Source organism: Gloeophyllum trabeum, assembly GCF_000344685.1.
Source record: "Gloeophyllum trabeum ATCC 11539 unplaced genomic scaffold GLOTRscaffold_00014, whole genome shotgun sequence".
Classification (NCBI taxonomy): domain Eukaryota; kingdom Fungi; phylum Basidiomycota; class Agaricomycetes; order Gloeophyllales; family Gloeophyllaceae; genus Gloeophyllum; species Gloeophyllum trabeum.
Window position 1 is genome coordinate 73,120 of NW_006920423.1, and position 13,333 is coordinate 86,452.

The following is a 13,333-nucleotide window of genomic DNA, read 5'->3' on the forward strand; positions in this document are numbered from 1 at the left end:
TGATTACCTGAACGGTCTTGGTCTCGGCGGAGACGCGCAGACCAATAGATAGGCTGGAGAAGCTCGTGCACCAGCACGGGGCGGCGATGGGACCGCAGCGTCGAGATGTCGGGGTTGATGGTCGCGCGGCAGGGCGCACGGTCAATATATGTAGTCGCAGAGCGGAATGCGAGCGATGGCGCATGGGATAACGGGCTCGTGTCTTCATAGAGTACAAGGTGCCGAAGTCGAGGGAGAGGCCTCGAGGAAGGTCGGTGCGGGAGTCTGGTCGTGCAAGGTGGAAAGGACTGATGCGGGCAGTGCGGGGCAGGGGACCGTTCGTCGGGGGTTGGCAGCGAAGCTCATGGGAGTGAGTACACGGCTAGGACTGAGCGGCAGGCAGCTTCAAGGCGAACTGCGAGGGAATGAAAGGCGAAGCCCACCTATAGCCGATAAATTAACAGCTAGGCGGGGTCCCATGGCGTATATTTGTGGTGATCCTGAAGCTGCAATGGTATGAGGATAAACCAATGCAGACACGAGCGCGACTCACCTCACTCGTCCCATTGCATCGCTGAAGGGACCCAGTATGCTTGCGGGCAGCTCTCGTCCTGTTCATCCAGCCAGCACAAACCTTCTCGGAGCAGCATATGCTCCAATGCCGCCCTGGCCCGCTCGACCGCCCGTCCCCTCTTCTCCACAAGCCCGTCCACCTCGACCGGTCCTCTGCAACGGCGATCACAACTATCTTGTCGTCGTCCAGCTCCTTGACGACGCTCCTTACCATCTTCCTTCCCCCGCCGACGTCGACGTCGGACGACCTGGTAGCCCGCGCCGAGCGGCTCGAGAGTCTTATGCTCCTCGCGACGTCCTCCTATGTGACCTTCCCGCCGGGCCCGCACAGCCTGCTCACCAGGCGGATGAGTTCGGCGAGGTCGATGAGGCCGCCGTTGCGCTCGCGCGTGCTGACGCAGTCGACGATCTGCACGCCGAGCTCGTGCTGCCAGTCGTCGATGCCGGTGAGCTCGGCCCACCAGCCGCCCCTGCGCGGGCCCGCAAGCGGGTTGACGCCAATAGACGTGCACATTTGTTGGAAGGCGTGCCGGAAGGAGGGGTCCTTGGCGATCTTGTCGCGGTGGGTGGAGGCGAAGTGGGCGAGGGCCTGCGGAAGTGGGCGAGCTGGGACAGGAGGTTGGATATTTGTATTTGGGAGATTTCAGAGGAGACTTCGGCGAAGGAGCGCTGAGCCTGCTGCTGCCGTTCCGAGGCGGATATGCCGCCGCTGAATCGTTGCATGGCGAGCGGGGACTTGGGAGGTGGACTTGGACGAGGAGAGCAGCCTCGAGATATTCTCACGCTCTGCGTCGCCTTGGACTCGAAAACCAAACTCGACTCGCGCTGCCGTGTATTCCGCGAGTCGGCTCGAATGCTAACCTTGGAGTGTTGAACGGAGTCAACGCAAACTATTGATCTTCGTCTCGGCCCTTCCGCTCCTGCGCCCCCGACTTTCCTTGCAGCAAAAACAGGCTCCGAGCAATGCAGCTTCACCGAGATATGCCCGGGCCCGCTCAAAACCAAGAGAGGAGACTAGGCGGGAGCAAAAGGTTGTCGATAAAAAATCACAAAGCGAGCACGCCGGTCCAGCACGGTGCGCAGCCCATTTATCTCTATCTGTCTACCGACGCTAATGACGCCCGATGTCGCAGTCCCCCGCAGCGAGCTCGGCGTGCAGATGCTTTCGCGCGAGCTGCACTGCCAGATCTTCAAAAAAGGCATCTTTCCCCACCCCGGACCCTGCCTACGTCCGCATCGCGCGCGAACACCTCGCCCTCGACCCCGCCCAGGGCTCCGTTCTCCCGTCCCTCCCGCCGTGACGGGCAGCTCGAGCCACCAGTGCCCCGCGTGGATGAAGTACCGCAAGTCCCATGCGGAGGCGCGCCGCCTGCGCGACGAGATCTCGTGAAAGACGGTAACGGCGGCCTCTCGCATTTGCTGATGGGCGACGAGGGCGAGGGGATGCGGAGCTCGGGACCTCTGGTAAGCGCTGGGAGGTCCTCACCTCGGCGAACGCGTTCGCGGACGTCGCGCATCTCCATTGCGGGATCGAGATGGACAAGGAGGTCCGCAACGACTTTATGACGCCCACGACGTGGGAGAGTTTGGAGTACGTCCACGACCACCTGGCGTATTGCGTATTGCGCCAACGACGTCGCTGTCACGCACGCGGTCTTCTCAAAGGTGCTCACCGAGTCCCTGGCGCGCTGTCTACACCCAGTTTTCTTTGCAGGTATTCTCCTATACGCTCGAGCTTCCTCACGGTCAACGAGTCCTGGAAAGAGTACCCTGAAAGCGCCGAGCGCAAGTACAAGGAGCTCGAGGATCACCAGGTCAAGAGCCGGCTCGTGCAGCTCGCGTAGGAGACCAAGACGCTCGCGGACGGCGAGCGCTGGAAAGACGACGTCTGGCTGAGCCAGCTGGACTGGACGCCAAATGTTGCGGGCAAGTCGAGAGGCGTTTTCCGCCGGAGGTGAGCGTCCGTGTTCAACAAGTCTCCTGCATCTCGCTGACGATTCGTAGATTTCGGACTCCGTGCCGAATGTGGGCGGTGAGGATAGTGCGCAGCCGCGTGCTCCTGGGCAGGACGTTTCTACGAAAGTGCCCGCTTGGTACCGCCGGATCCTGAAGGAGGGTCCCTGTCCTCGTCCGTCATCAACAGCACCCTCCCCCTCCTCCTGAAAGTACCCTCCGACGGCCACCCACTGCGCCGAGACAAAACTATCGGATGGCACCATGTGGCCGACGGCGATCAGGCCCGCCTGACCACGGGGTTTTCGAAAAAGGTCCTGACATCGCTCAACAGGGATCACGGCGCGCGCGCGTTTGGCGTGCCCCGAAAACTGGACTCTGCGGATGATCGGCTGGCCCTGGCGATCTCGTTGTGTGAGAGGACGGGGAAAGTGAAGGCGCAGGTTCTGAGGCGATCTCGCGGGACGTAAGCATCTACCGCGTCCGAGGACCCGTGGTTATCCCAGCTCGAGTGGAAGGCCGTAGACTTCAGGCAGGGAGACTCTTCTGGTCAACCGAAGCCCCTCCAAGAAGGTCAAGAAGGTCCCGGCTGCAAAGCCTACCCCAGTCTACTGGCCTGCGTTGTACTGGGGCTTGACCAAGCCAAAGAGAGACTTGCGCCCGGGCACGATCGACCTCTCGGTGCGCACCCGCATCGCGTTGCGCTTGCTCCGCCTTTCGTGGCTTGGCTGCCCGCTCTTCAACTCGCGGGAGCCCGGCTGGACGTTCCGCGTCCCCCGCGCCTCCGAGCTCAACTTTTACCAGCCCAACGACGAGCATCTCAAAGGGATTAGCGAGGGCGGCGGGTTTGTCTTTGAAAAGCTCCCGCACAAGGTCGGCGAAAATGTGAATGTCGGCAGCCGCTTGGGAAGATGAGGGACCGAAAAAATGGGGCATGATCTTGCCGCAGATGGTCACTATGGGCACTGGCGATCTGCATTCCAAGACCGCGAGCGTCTTGGGGATCTCGCGCGATCAGGCGAAAGTGTTCGATTACTCGCGGATCTACGGGGCTGGCATGCGGCACGCGGTGCTGCTTCTTATGCAGACGAATGAGGGAATGCTGCCGGAGCAGGCACAAGCCCTCGCGGAGCGTATCTCTGCCCAGACCAAAGGGAAGAATACTCATCGGCAAGCTCTGTTTGGTCGGAAGTTCTGGTATGGCGGCACCGAGAGTTCCGTGTTCAACAAGCTCGAAGAGATCGCGCTGTCCGACTCAACCCGAACCCCCGCGCTAGGCTGCGGTATCACGCCTCCGCCAAAAGCCACACCTCTTCGCAGCAGCCGTCGCCTACCCCGTCTGTTGGTCCTTTGACTCGTCTTCATCACCTGCTACCAGCACTACCGCCATCTCACGTGGTTCTGCACCCGGTGCTCCTTACCTTGGTCTGGCACCCTTACCGCCTACTTTGTCTCGTAAGTTAAGGCTATTCTGTTTGCTGTATTGTGCCTCTGACATGTCATTGTCACTCAGAAGCGGGCTTAACCACGCCTTCGGATAGCCCGAACAAAAGTCGCGAACCCCTTCGTTGTGTGACAGTTCTCGACGTACTACAAAAATCGAACATGCGCTGCACGCCTTCGTCGGCCGGTCTGGGTGGGAGAAGCACGCGAAGGGTGCTCCCGAGGTCGCTGCTGCTTCGTTTAACGCTCGGACCGGCGGCGACGAGGGCGCACGTCAGGCGGGGATAAAGAGAGTCGATTTCCTCGGCTCTCATGTTCTCTTTGCCGGACTTACGCAGTTGACCAGGGCCGCTGGCCACTAGGACCTCCATCACCTCTCTGCCTCACCAAGCAGCTCATTTTGTCTCATTCCGCATCCCAGCTTTCCGGACTGTGCGCTGGCGGACGCTCTTTTTTCTTCCCTCGCTCACGAATGTTCGCGACTTCGATGGACGATATCTTGTATCGCTTTGCACACCCTACTTCTGTATCTCCTATGACTACTCTACCAGTACCCGACAGCTGGTCCTTGATCTCGCTCTATTATATGATATCCCCCCGCTCTGTACTGATTGCTCTGTGATTGATTGCTGTGGAGTCGTGCCGTTTGGAATGTTCTTGTTTATCCCGTTTCCATGTATGATAGAATAGAAGCAGCCTTTATTCTATGTAGCCTCTCGTGTACTGAAATGAAACATATCTCACTGACAGCCACAAGCCACATCGGCGTAGGTGACGTTCTGTCGTGGACTCGTGGCTGTGCCCCTCGCGTGCTCGACGTCGCTGTGACAGTAGCCCAGATTCGTCCGTTTGACGATCCAAGTCTGTCTAGTATCGCTGCGTCAGTGGGGCTACAATGTAGTATCGACTTCGCCGCGGTATCTTATATGACACGAACACTGTTCTATACCCTTCAAATACAACAAGTATGGCAGTTATCCAAGGCCCAGATGGATCCCGGTGGCGGCTCTGAGAAGCCAGATACCCGTACCGAGCTGATTTTAGGTCATCTGGGTGGAGCACAGTTATCCAGACGCTCATGTGGCGCGCAGTACTCGACGAACGTGCGTTGAACATACTGATATAATAATGTCGTCCTTCCGGATGGAAGCTTCGCAAAAGATAGCTTCAGAACTTCGAGCTACGTCTCTCGGTGTACGGAACTTCAAGCGATGTCTGCCCCGCAGGAACCTGCCCATACGGCGTCCGACTCGACGCTGCCACCAGCGACAAATCAGCACAGTCGGAGGTCAGGATTGTCAGCGTACGAACGGTCTGGAGAGGGCCGTCCACCATGGATCTTGACTCGTACTGAGCTCAAGCTTCTCGGTATTGCGGGTGTACGTATTCCTGCCGTGCGCGGATCTACACGTCGTTAACATGAATCGTTTCCCTCGTGAAGGTTGGGTTCTTTCTAGACGGTAAGAAACCACCTGGCGTGTAGTTCTAGCCTATACTGACCACTCGCATCGCAGCCTACGATCTGTTCATTATCAACGTACGGTTCCTCTTCACAGCTGTACCGCCGCGAGCCTAACCTTCTCCATTAGCCCGTTGCAACCATGCTTCAATTCCGCCTGTACGGCGGCCATGCTCTTCCCGCAGGATTGCAAGGCTTCGTCAAGGCCGGCGCAAATATTGGCAGCGTGATCGGGCAGTTCACGTTCGGGTTCGCCGCCGATTATTATGGAAGAAAAGCAGTTTGTACGTGCACTTTGCATCACACTAATTCATCTCCGCTGACCGGCCATCCATCCTCAGACGGGAAAGAGCTGATGGTCATTATTTTCGCGACTATATTCTGTATATCTGACCCGACTGATGACCTCTCCCCGTCTGGCGCCCTCATCTGGCTCGGTGTGTGGCGGATCGTGCTCGGAATCGGCGTGGGGGGCGATTACCCCATGTCCGCCTCTGTCTCAACTGACCGAGCGCGTCTGCGAAAGCGTGGAACGATGCTAGCTTACATCTTCTCTGCTCAGGTATGTTACTTCTCCTATGAAGTCACAACGGCCGCTGAGTAACTGCGTTAGGGATGGGGAAGTCTTGTTGGCAGTCTGGCCACGATCATAGTTCTTGCGTGTTACAAGGATGTCATGGATACAAAAGGAGAAGTCTCAAAAGTCGACGGAGGTGAGCTCTCCATTTGTCGCTCGCGATGACTTGTTTCTGATCATGTTTCGTTCATTATTCTCGCTGCGCGCGGAATGCAGTCTGGCGTATTATCATCGGTCTTTCGTTGATCCCGGCGTTCGGCACCCTCTACCAGCGACTGACCCTCCCCGAAGCCAAGCGTTTCGAAGCCGCGAAAAGTGACACAGTCGACGAAGAGAAGTTCAAAGAGCTCGAGGAGACCGGCGACGACCGCCTGAACGACAAGCAGGGAGTGAAGGGCGCCGCCGTCGGTGTCATTCACACCACCCGATCCGCGTCGTCCGGGGAGGATCTGGAGAACGGGCACGATGCGCGGGAGAGAGAAAGGAGTCTCGCGGCGGAGAAGAAGGACCATTGGCTAGGTGCGCCGTTGCGCTCTTGCTTAGTCTGCTCATAGATGCTCACTCATCTTTTTCGAGAGTTCTTTCGGTACTTCGGTCAGTGGAGGCACACCCGCATCTTAGTCGGGACTTCGCTATGCTGGTTCCTGCTCGATATCGCGTACGTCCCGTCCTTGTCCCCTACGCCGCTTGCATGCACTGATCTGCGCTCTCGCAGGTTCTACGGCATCAACCTCAACCAGAATGTTGTGCTCCAGCAAATTGGTTTCGACGGCAGCTCCGGATCAGACTGGGAACGTCTCTTTAAGATCGGCATTGGTAACCTCATCATAACCGCGTTAGGCTTTGTACCCGGTACGTGTCTGGCCGACGCTTTATTGTTGAGTACTATTTTGACCTGCTGAGATCGGCGCAGGATACTATGCGACTGTCTTCACCATCGAGATACTCGGACGGAAGTGGATACAGATCCAAGGTTTCCTCCTCGCAGCCCTATTCCGTGCGCACCGACGTTTCCCTTCCCGGTCACGTATACTGACTAGAGCATGGACTAGTTGGCATCATGGCGGGGATGTTCCACACGTTGAGTACCGCGGCTTTTATCGTATGTTTCGCATTCCTACAGGTGCATGCCCTCTCCTTTAATCAATGTATGGCGTGTACTGACGATGCACAGTTCTTCTTCAACTTCGGAGCAAACACGTACGTATCCCCAAGTGTCTATGCCTGTCCGCAATACTGATATCATTGATACCTGCCTTGTTTGCCAGAACAACATATGTAAGTCTGAATGTCCAGTGCTAGTGTTTTCACCTTCACGTTTCATCTTCAGTGCTATCCCGCTGAGGTCTTCCCTACCCGTTTCCGCGCCTCGGCGCATGGCATCTCCGCCGCGTCGGGGAAGGCGGGTGCCATTATCTCAGCGCTCGCCTTCAACTCTCTTGCAGAAGACATTGGTACCCCGGCTGTTCTCTGGAGTAAGTCCCTTCCCTACCTGTCCCGTTGTGACCCAGACTGATTGTGTCCCGTCCTCCATGCAGTATTCTTTGGCTGCTGCATTGCAGGAGCCTGTTAGTGCTTCCGAAGCCTTTGCCATTATCAACTCAGCTGATGCCTTCTTTCTCAGTTGCTACACTGTTGCTCCCGGAAGTGCGCGGGAGGGACCCCGATGTTGTCTATGCCGAGGAATTAAGGACAGGACGCAGCCATGTCTGAAAAGACAGAGCCCCATAGTCTTGGGTGCTGGTGTTATGACTCACAATCTCATGATATTCCACTTTTGCTGATGTGCTACATTTTTCTTATTCTACCATGTACAGTATTATATTGCCGTAATGTGCTTCAGTAATGATGCTCTGGAGATGCAAGCACAAAGTGAAATAGGTCCTGAGGGACAGATACACAAATGTGGCATGTAGGCAGCTTCCCTACATACTTCAGGGGGAGCTTATTTACCTGAGATCAAGTTGATGATTTTTTCCAAAGGGATTGAGCAGTCTGTCCAGATATTTCTGTCACAGTGGTGTTGTGGTGATTAATTCCAGCAATACTTGTTATTCCTTATATATGGTGCTATGATAGACTCATGTGTCATGAGCCATGAAGAAGAAGTTCAGGCTATGCAGGGGAGAGTCAGCCCACACAGGGGAGGTCAGCTCATGCAGGGGAGAAGAGTTTTAGCCCACACAGGGGAGAAGGGTTTTAGGCCATGTAGGAGAGGAGGATATGGCAGGAGGGTGTTAGTAGGCCATGCAGGGAACTGTTTAGATTTGTATTCAATTCTTGGGTATGCCATGGAATTCTGCATTATGATAATTTATAGTTATCTGAGTCTCAGTATGTTGCAGTTGCTTCATATTGCTTATCTCTATTTGAGCTCTTTAAGTGTCCCATCAACTATAGACAGAAGAGCCATATGAGCCTCTGAGGTGTCAATGACAGCTGCAGGTTAGGGAGAGTCTGGTATCTCCTCTTTTTTGCAATCATATCTGCTCTAGTCATGCTATGAATTCTACTGATGCCAATCATGTGAGGGTTAAGGTACGACATCCGGCGATGCGACTCTGCCCTGCATCACGAAATCCAGATGTTTAGATGGAAGCTCGCTGTCTCCCTACGAACTCAAGATTTCGGAGTTTCCAGCAAGTAAACAGGACCGGGTTCTGGCCCGACTCGCAACGAACTGGGTTTACTCAGGCTCTTCTTAGTGTTCCAACACCGCGTTTCGAGGTAATGCGGATTCTCATATGGGCACCCCGGAGGCTACATAAGGGACAGCGTTCCTACGGCAGTGTCTGTTGTTGCCCACCTTGGCCTCTACCGTCTATCCCTCGCTTGCGATCCTTCTTCCAAAGAATGATTCCCCATGAACGTCTCCCAGTCATCATCGTCGGAGCAGGTTCGTGCTCAGACGATGACCTGTCGCCTTGCTTTTCAATCGTGACGTGCCAGGTGTGACCGGTCTCCTCATAGCCCAGGGACTTCGCAAGGTACGCTGGCTCTTGGTGCCCATGCATATCCATTACAACCAGAAATTACTCAACTATGCAGTTTTCCAGGCCTTTGTCCCATTCGTCATCGTTGAGCAGGAACCTCCCGGAGGTCGTTCCTATGCACGGGAATGGAGCATGTCGCTCCATTGGGGATATCCTCTCTTCGCAGAACTTCTGACTGGTGATCTCTTGTCGAAGTTCAAATCGACCCAAACGGATCCGTTTAACGACACGCCTGAGGAAGACGAGCTGCCCATGATGCATGCGCAGACCGGGGAAAAAATCACTTCACTTCCGTTGGGCCTTAATTATCGAGTATCTCGAGATAAGTTGCGGATGCTCTGTGCTCAAGGTATCGACGTCCGGGTTCGTTCTTAGCGCATCATTGCTATCGTCACAGCTATGGCTTTCTCACATAGTTTTATTCTGCCAGTATAATAAGTACCTTGTCGACGCCAGACTCTCAAACGATGGCAATGCCGTCACTGCGTATTTCGATGATAACACGGAAGTTATAGGTTGCACCTTGATAGGCGCAGACGGTGTCAGATCAATTGTCCGGAGGATACTCGTGGGCCCAGAGAAAGCAATGCCCACATCGATACCGTACGAAGGCTTCATGGTGAATGCGAGTTATCCTGCAGAAGACGCCGTGAAGTTCCGCCAATTCCATCCGATGTACGTCTCGGGTGTTCATCCCGACGGATGTTGTCCAGTGAGCGACTGCCAATTTCCCTGGATAATACGATTGTTGATAGTTAATGATGTTCCTTTCGTACAGCACAAGACGTACCGGATCCTGCCGACCCCACGACTTGGCGATTCATCTCCCAGGTCAGCCGGAAAGTGCCCTCCGGGCGTATTACCAACTACGACGCGACTACTTGCCGCCAGATAGTCAATGACATCGCCAGCCAGTGCTCTGAGCCGTTCCGCAGTGCTTGGTTGCATCTTCCTGATGATACTGTAGTATGGCATGTCAAGCCCGCGTATTGGGTCCCGATTCCTTGGGATAACGCCGGCGGGCGTATGACTCTGGCTGGAGACGCCGCCCACTCCATGACCTATCGTAAGTTCGTACAGGATTTCCCTTAGAGCTATATCCTTACAGTTTATCCGTGTCTGATGCGGTGTAGATCGGGGCCAAGGGTTGAACCACGCTGTTAACGACGCGTGGACTGTGGTGGCAAGACTGAAAGAATACGCCTGCGGTATCAAGTCACTCGCGGATGCGGTGTCTGAATATAACACCGAGTGCCGCGAGCGGGGAGGTAGAGAAGTGCTTGCGTCGCTCAGGAACACGGAACTCGTACACTCCTGGGATGATCTCAAAGAGTCCGATATTTTCAGGTATGCCTTTGCGAAAGGGGTCCAGGCCCCTACATGTGCGATGGCCGCGAAATTCGACGCGAGCGCGACTTAGCATTTGGCGAAAGTAATGTCTTGGATTGGTCCTGAGCGATGATGATCTTGGAGACTCAACATCGGTATTGAGACATAGATTGTCCGTTGATCAGAAGCATACTGATACATGATATTTGGAGGTGGTGTCATCCTCGACATAGTTTTTATGTGCGCGAAAGAGCAGAGTGTGAGCATTATACATCTCTACCCGTAGGGAGAAATCGGACGCCTGTCCGTTTTGCCTGTGGTATGAGTCGCTGGGAAGTGAGCCCGTGTAATGTCAGGCCGTGCCGCAGGAAAGTTCGTGGCTCAGGATCTCTTCGACGGAACGCGAACTATGCGGTAACCCAACTGATCGCTGTCAGCGGGGTGGCTATTATACGACTGGAGCTGATCGGATGTTCCATCTAAATCCATATCCCACTCTAGATTTGCATATGCATGCTTGGCAAACACATCGTCAGGTTGGGCAGGCGGTCCATCAGCCTGTGTTCCATCTTGAAAGGTTTGCTTCCGGGATGGGCCCTGGACCAGGCCGTGAAGGCTCCCTACCTCTCCTGAGACGGTCAATAATCCAAAGCGTTTGATTCTTTCTTGTACTCGTCCTGAGACAGTTTCAGGTATTCTGTGCGACGATGCTGGGCGGATCAAAGGATGTCTAGAGGATGTAGACACATTTGACGGCTGTACGTGCCGCCTGGCCGGTTTTCCTCTCGGCGAAGTGGCAAGTGACGTGCTGGTTCTGGATCCAAATTGGATATATGGCATTACGTTGACTGGTGTTTCACTTACCCGGCACAACAAGTGTCTTCCATTAATTCGTTGATCGAGGGTCGAGCACTGGGCTGGTGAGTCCAGCAGCTGGATGCCCATCCCCATAACATCTCTGACATGGATCTTTCTCCCTCTGGCCGATTCGGGCGCTCCCCTCGTATAATCGCCAGAAAGGCTGCTCCATCTGTCCTTAAATCAGAAAAAGGAGGCTGGCCAGTGGCAACCTTAAATAAGTCATAGTCAGCTCAGCGTGCGGTTCCTTCGGGAGAATCTAGAAAAGCGGATTATCGAACCTCAATGCAAAGCATTCCGAACGCGAACACATCTGACTGACGAGATCTAACCGAATGTTCCAATCCGAAGGCTCTCGGATCATGTAATTCAGGCGCCATCCATCGGACTGACCCGCCCCCATTGCTAGTTTGCGTCATGTCGCATAAGTGAGCAAGACCAAAATCTGAGATACGTGGACGGAGATCCTGGTCGACGAGGACATTTGTCTACGTCCCCGTCAGCCTCTAGTGAAACTCTATCAGAAACTATACAAACCCCACGGATATCGCCGTGTACGAGCCCTTGGGAGTGGAGATATTCAAGTCCAGCTGCGACTTCCCGTAACTGAATGTCACGGTCATGAGCGTGTAAAGACGCGTGTCAGCCGCTTCATACCATAGCATCGGCCGACATCGTCGGGTCAAAGCTCGCAGTAACGTATTGGACGATGTTCCCATTTGCCATCCATGGAGAAATCATCAAGAATGGAGCTGATCCTGTCGTCATGTCAACTCCGAGCAGAGGGAGGATATTCCGATGCTTCAACGTGCGCCATATCAGAGCTTCCCGGAATAAAGCCTGAGTACGTCCTTCGATTAGTTGAAGAGTGCAGCACTAAACTAAACCCACCTTTCTGATACGTTCGCGTTTCTCTTCGGGGTCGTCATCGAACACGCGTAAGCGCTTCACGGCGACGGCCAACCCCTTCCACTCCCCCTGATGGACATCTGCAAATCCACCACCGAAGGAGGCGAATGTTCCCATCCTCACTCCAGAGATAAAGAGGGAAGGCGGAAAGAGAGACATCTCTCGAGTAAACCGGAGCAAGCTACGAAGAGCCCTCCTCCGTAGATTCCTGTCCGAGGCCGTTGTCTCTCGGGTCCTGTCCTCTAGAAACTAATACAGTTGCTCAGTCTGAATCGAGAACAGATAAGGCACGAACGTTGAGCAGGTAATCCAAGGATTCCTCTACGCGTTGCCGTCCCCATTGCCTGACGATATCGTCTTCGCGGCACCTTTCGAACGTCTCAACTAGCGTCCGCTCCTCTATGGACTTCTCTTGAGCGTATGATCCACTATGCCACTCTGTCAATGACTGCAAGGATTATTATCACGCAGAACCACACGATACCTGATGTCATTGTCCATATGAGAATGCAACCCGCTCCATTGCTTTTCAATGATAGCACGCTGTATGGCAGCTAGAAAAGACTTCGAAAGACCAAAAGATGGAGTCAGACTGCGAGGCAAGGCATTGAGTTCGAAGGTGGGTAAACATGAATGCGCTTTGTCTGGCTCTGACTTGCTGCAGGCTGCAACATCTAAGGACATGACGTGCAGAGTGAAGGGAGAACAGAATTCACGCCTCATCCCTTCTGCTCATAAGGCAGCGATAGGCGCTGGTGATGCTGTGCATGTACAGCCAAGATCAGAGCCGCTCGTCACATCAACGCCTCCCAAGGCAGCTGACACCGGTTTATATGGATGAAGCACAGGACGTCACGAAGTGCGCTTCCTGAGAACTTCTGGCAAGTTGCTTTGGTCTATATATCTCCGGAACTCGAAGGCTGAGTCAGAGAAAAGAGTTGGACGCTCTCTAAACGACACGTCGTGAAGCAGTGGGCGGCTTGGTCTGAAGATCGCGTGTACGTTCGTCCCCCAGCACGACAGCGGTGCCGTTTGACCAGACAAATATTCCCAGTACGTCCGTGCTCGAGTATACGTACCGGTACAAAACAATACATCGGTCAGGCTGCCACTTTACATTCCCACAGTAAGATGTGAGCAAACTCACAAGAAAGGACAATAGGACAATCGCGTCGAAATCACACAAGGCCTGGCTCTTTGATTACAGCCTTACAAGGTTCGTGATACTGCGCTGAATCTGGATATAAATCAGTCAATGGA

The 13,333-nt window shown here is 54.5% G+C and overlaps 5 protein-coding genes across 5 annotated transcripts; 3 read left to right on the forward strand and 2 right to left on the reverse strand.

Annotated features, from left to right (window-relative positions):
* Window positions 1-443: 443 nt before the first annotated feature.
* On the reverse strand, window positions 444-1,066 carry GLOTRDRAFT_95993 (uncharacterized protein; the record flags this gene model as incomplete). Its single annotated transcript, XM_007871431.1, has 4 exons — window positions 444-485; window positions 533-553; window positions 614-800; window positions 882-1,066. 4 exons carry the CDS (start codon window positions 1,064-1,066, stop codon window positions 444-446), a joined length of 435 nt encoding a protein of 144 aa, XP_007869622.1.
* Window positions 1,067-1,666: 600 nt separating this feature from the next.
* On the forward strand, window positions 1,667-3,859 carry GLOTRDRAFT_95994 (uncharacterized protein; the record flags this gene model as incomplete). The annotated part of the gene is made up of 7 exons (XM_007871432.1): window positions 1,667-1,781; window positions 1,987-2,143; window positions 2,267-2,366; window positions 2,557-2,593; window positions 2,620-2,919; window positions 3,038-3,390; window positions 3,455-3,859. 7 exons carry the CDS (start codon window positions 1,667-1,669, stop codon window positions 3,857-3,859), a joined length of 1,467 nt encoding a protein of 488 aa, XP_007869623.1.
* A 1,300-nt stretch (window positions 3,860-5,159) lies between these two features.
* On the forward strand, window positions 5,160-7,697 carry GLOTRDRAFT_132533 (phosphate transporter; the record flags this gene model as incomplete). Its single annotated transcript, XM_007871433.1, has 16 exons — window positions 5,160-5,327; window positions 5,390-5,408; window positions 5,463-5,485; window positions 5,538-5,691; window positions 5,749-5,969; window positions 6,021-6,120; window positions 6,201-6,503; window positions 6,561-6,642; window positions 6,700-6,836; window positions 6,898-6,981; window positions 7,037-7,107; window positions 7,159-7,184; window positions 7,253-7,262; window positions 7,315-7,459; window positions 7,523-7,552; window positions 7,609-7,697. 16 exons carry the CDS (start codon window positions 5,160-5,162, stop codon window positions 7,695-7,697), a joined length of 1,662 nt encoding a protein of 553 aa, XP_007869624.1.
* Window positions 7,698-8,837: 1,140 nt separating this feature from the next.
* Window positions 8,838-10,397, forward strand: GLOTRDRAFT_132534 (FAD/NAD P-binding domain-containing protein; the record flags this gene model as incomplete). The annotated part of the gene is made up of 6 exons (XM_007871434.1): window positions 8,838-8,880; window positions 8,934-8,971; window positions 9,041-9,340; window positions 9,408-9,681; window positions 9,756-10,043; window positions 10,111-10,397. 6 exons carry the CDS (start codon window positions 8,838-8,840, stop codon window positions 10,395-10,397), a joined length of 1,230 nt encoding a protein of 409 aa, XP_007869625.1.
* Window positions 10,398-11,166: 769 nt separating this feature from the next.
* GLOTRDRAFT_80700 (kinase-like protein) lies at window positions 11,167-12,435 on the reverse strand (the record flags this gene model as incomplete). The annotated part of the gene is made up of 6 exons (XM_007871435.1): window positions 12,370-12,435; window positions 12,056-12,323; window positions 11,822-12,004; window positions 11,702-11,770; window positions 11,446-11,652; window positions 11,167-11,376 (listed from the first exon to the last, which is right to left on the reverse strand). Exons 2-6 carry the CDS (start codon window positions 12,230-12,232, stop codon window positions 11,167-11,169), a joined length of 846 nt encoding a protein of 281 aa, XP_007869626.1. The 5' UTR covers window positions 12,233-12,323; window positions 12,370-12,435.
* Window positions 12,436-13,333: the final 898 nt, after the last annotated feature.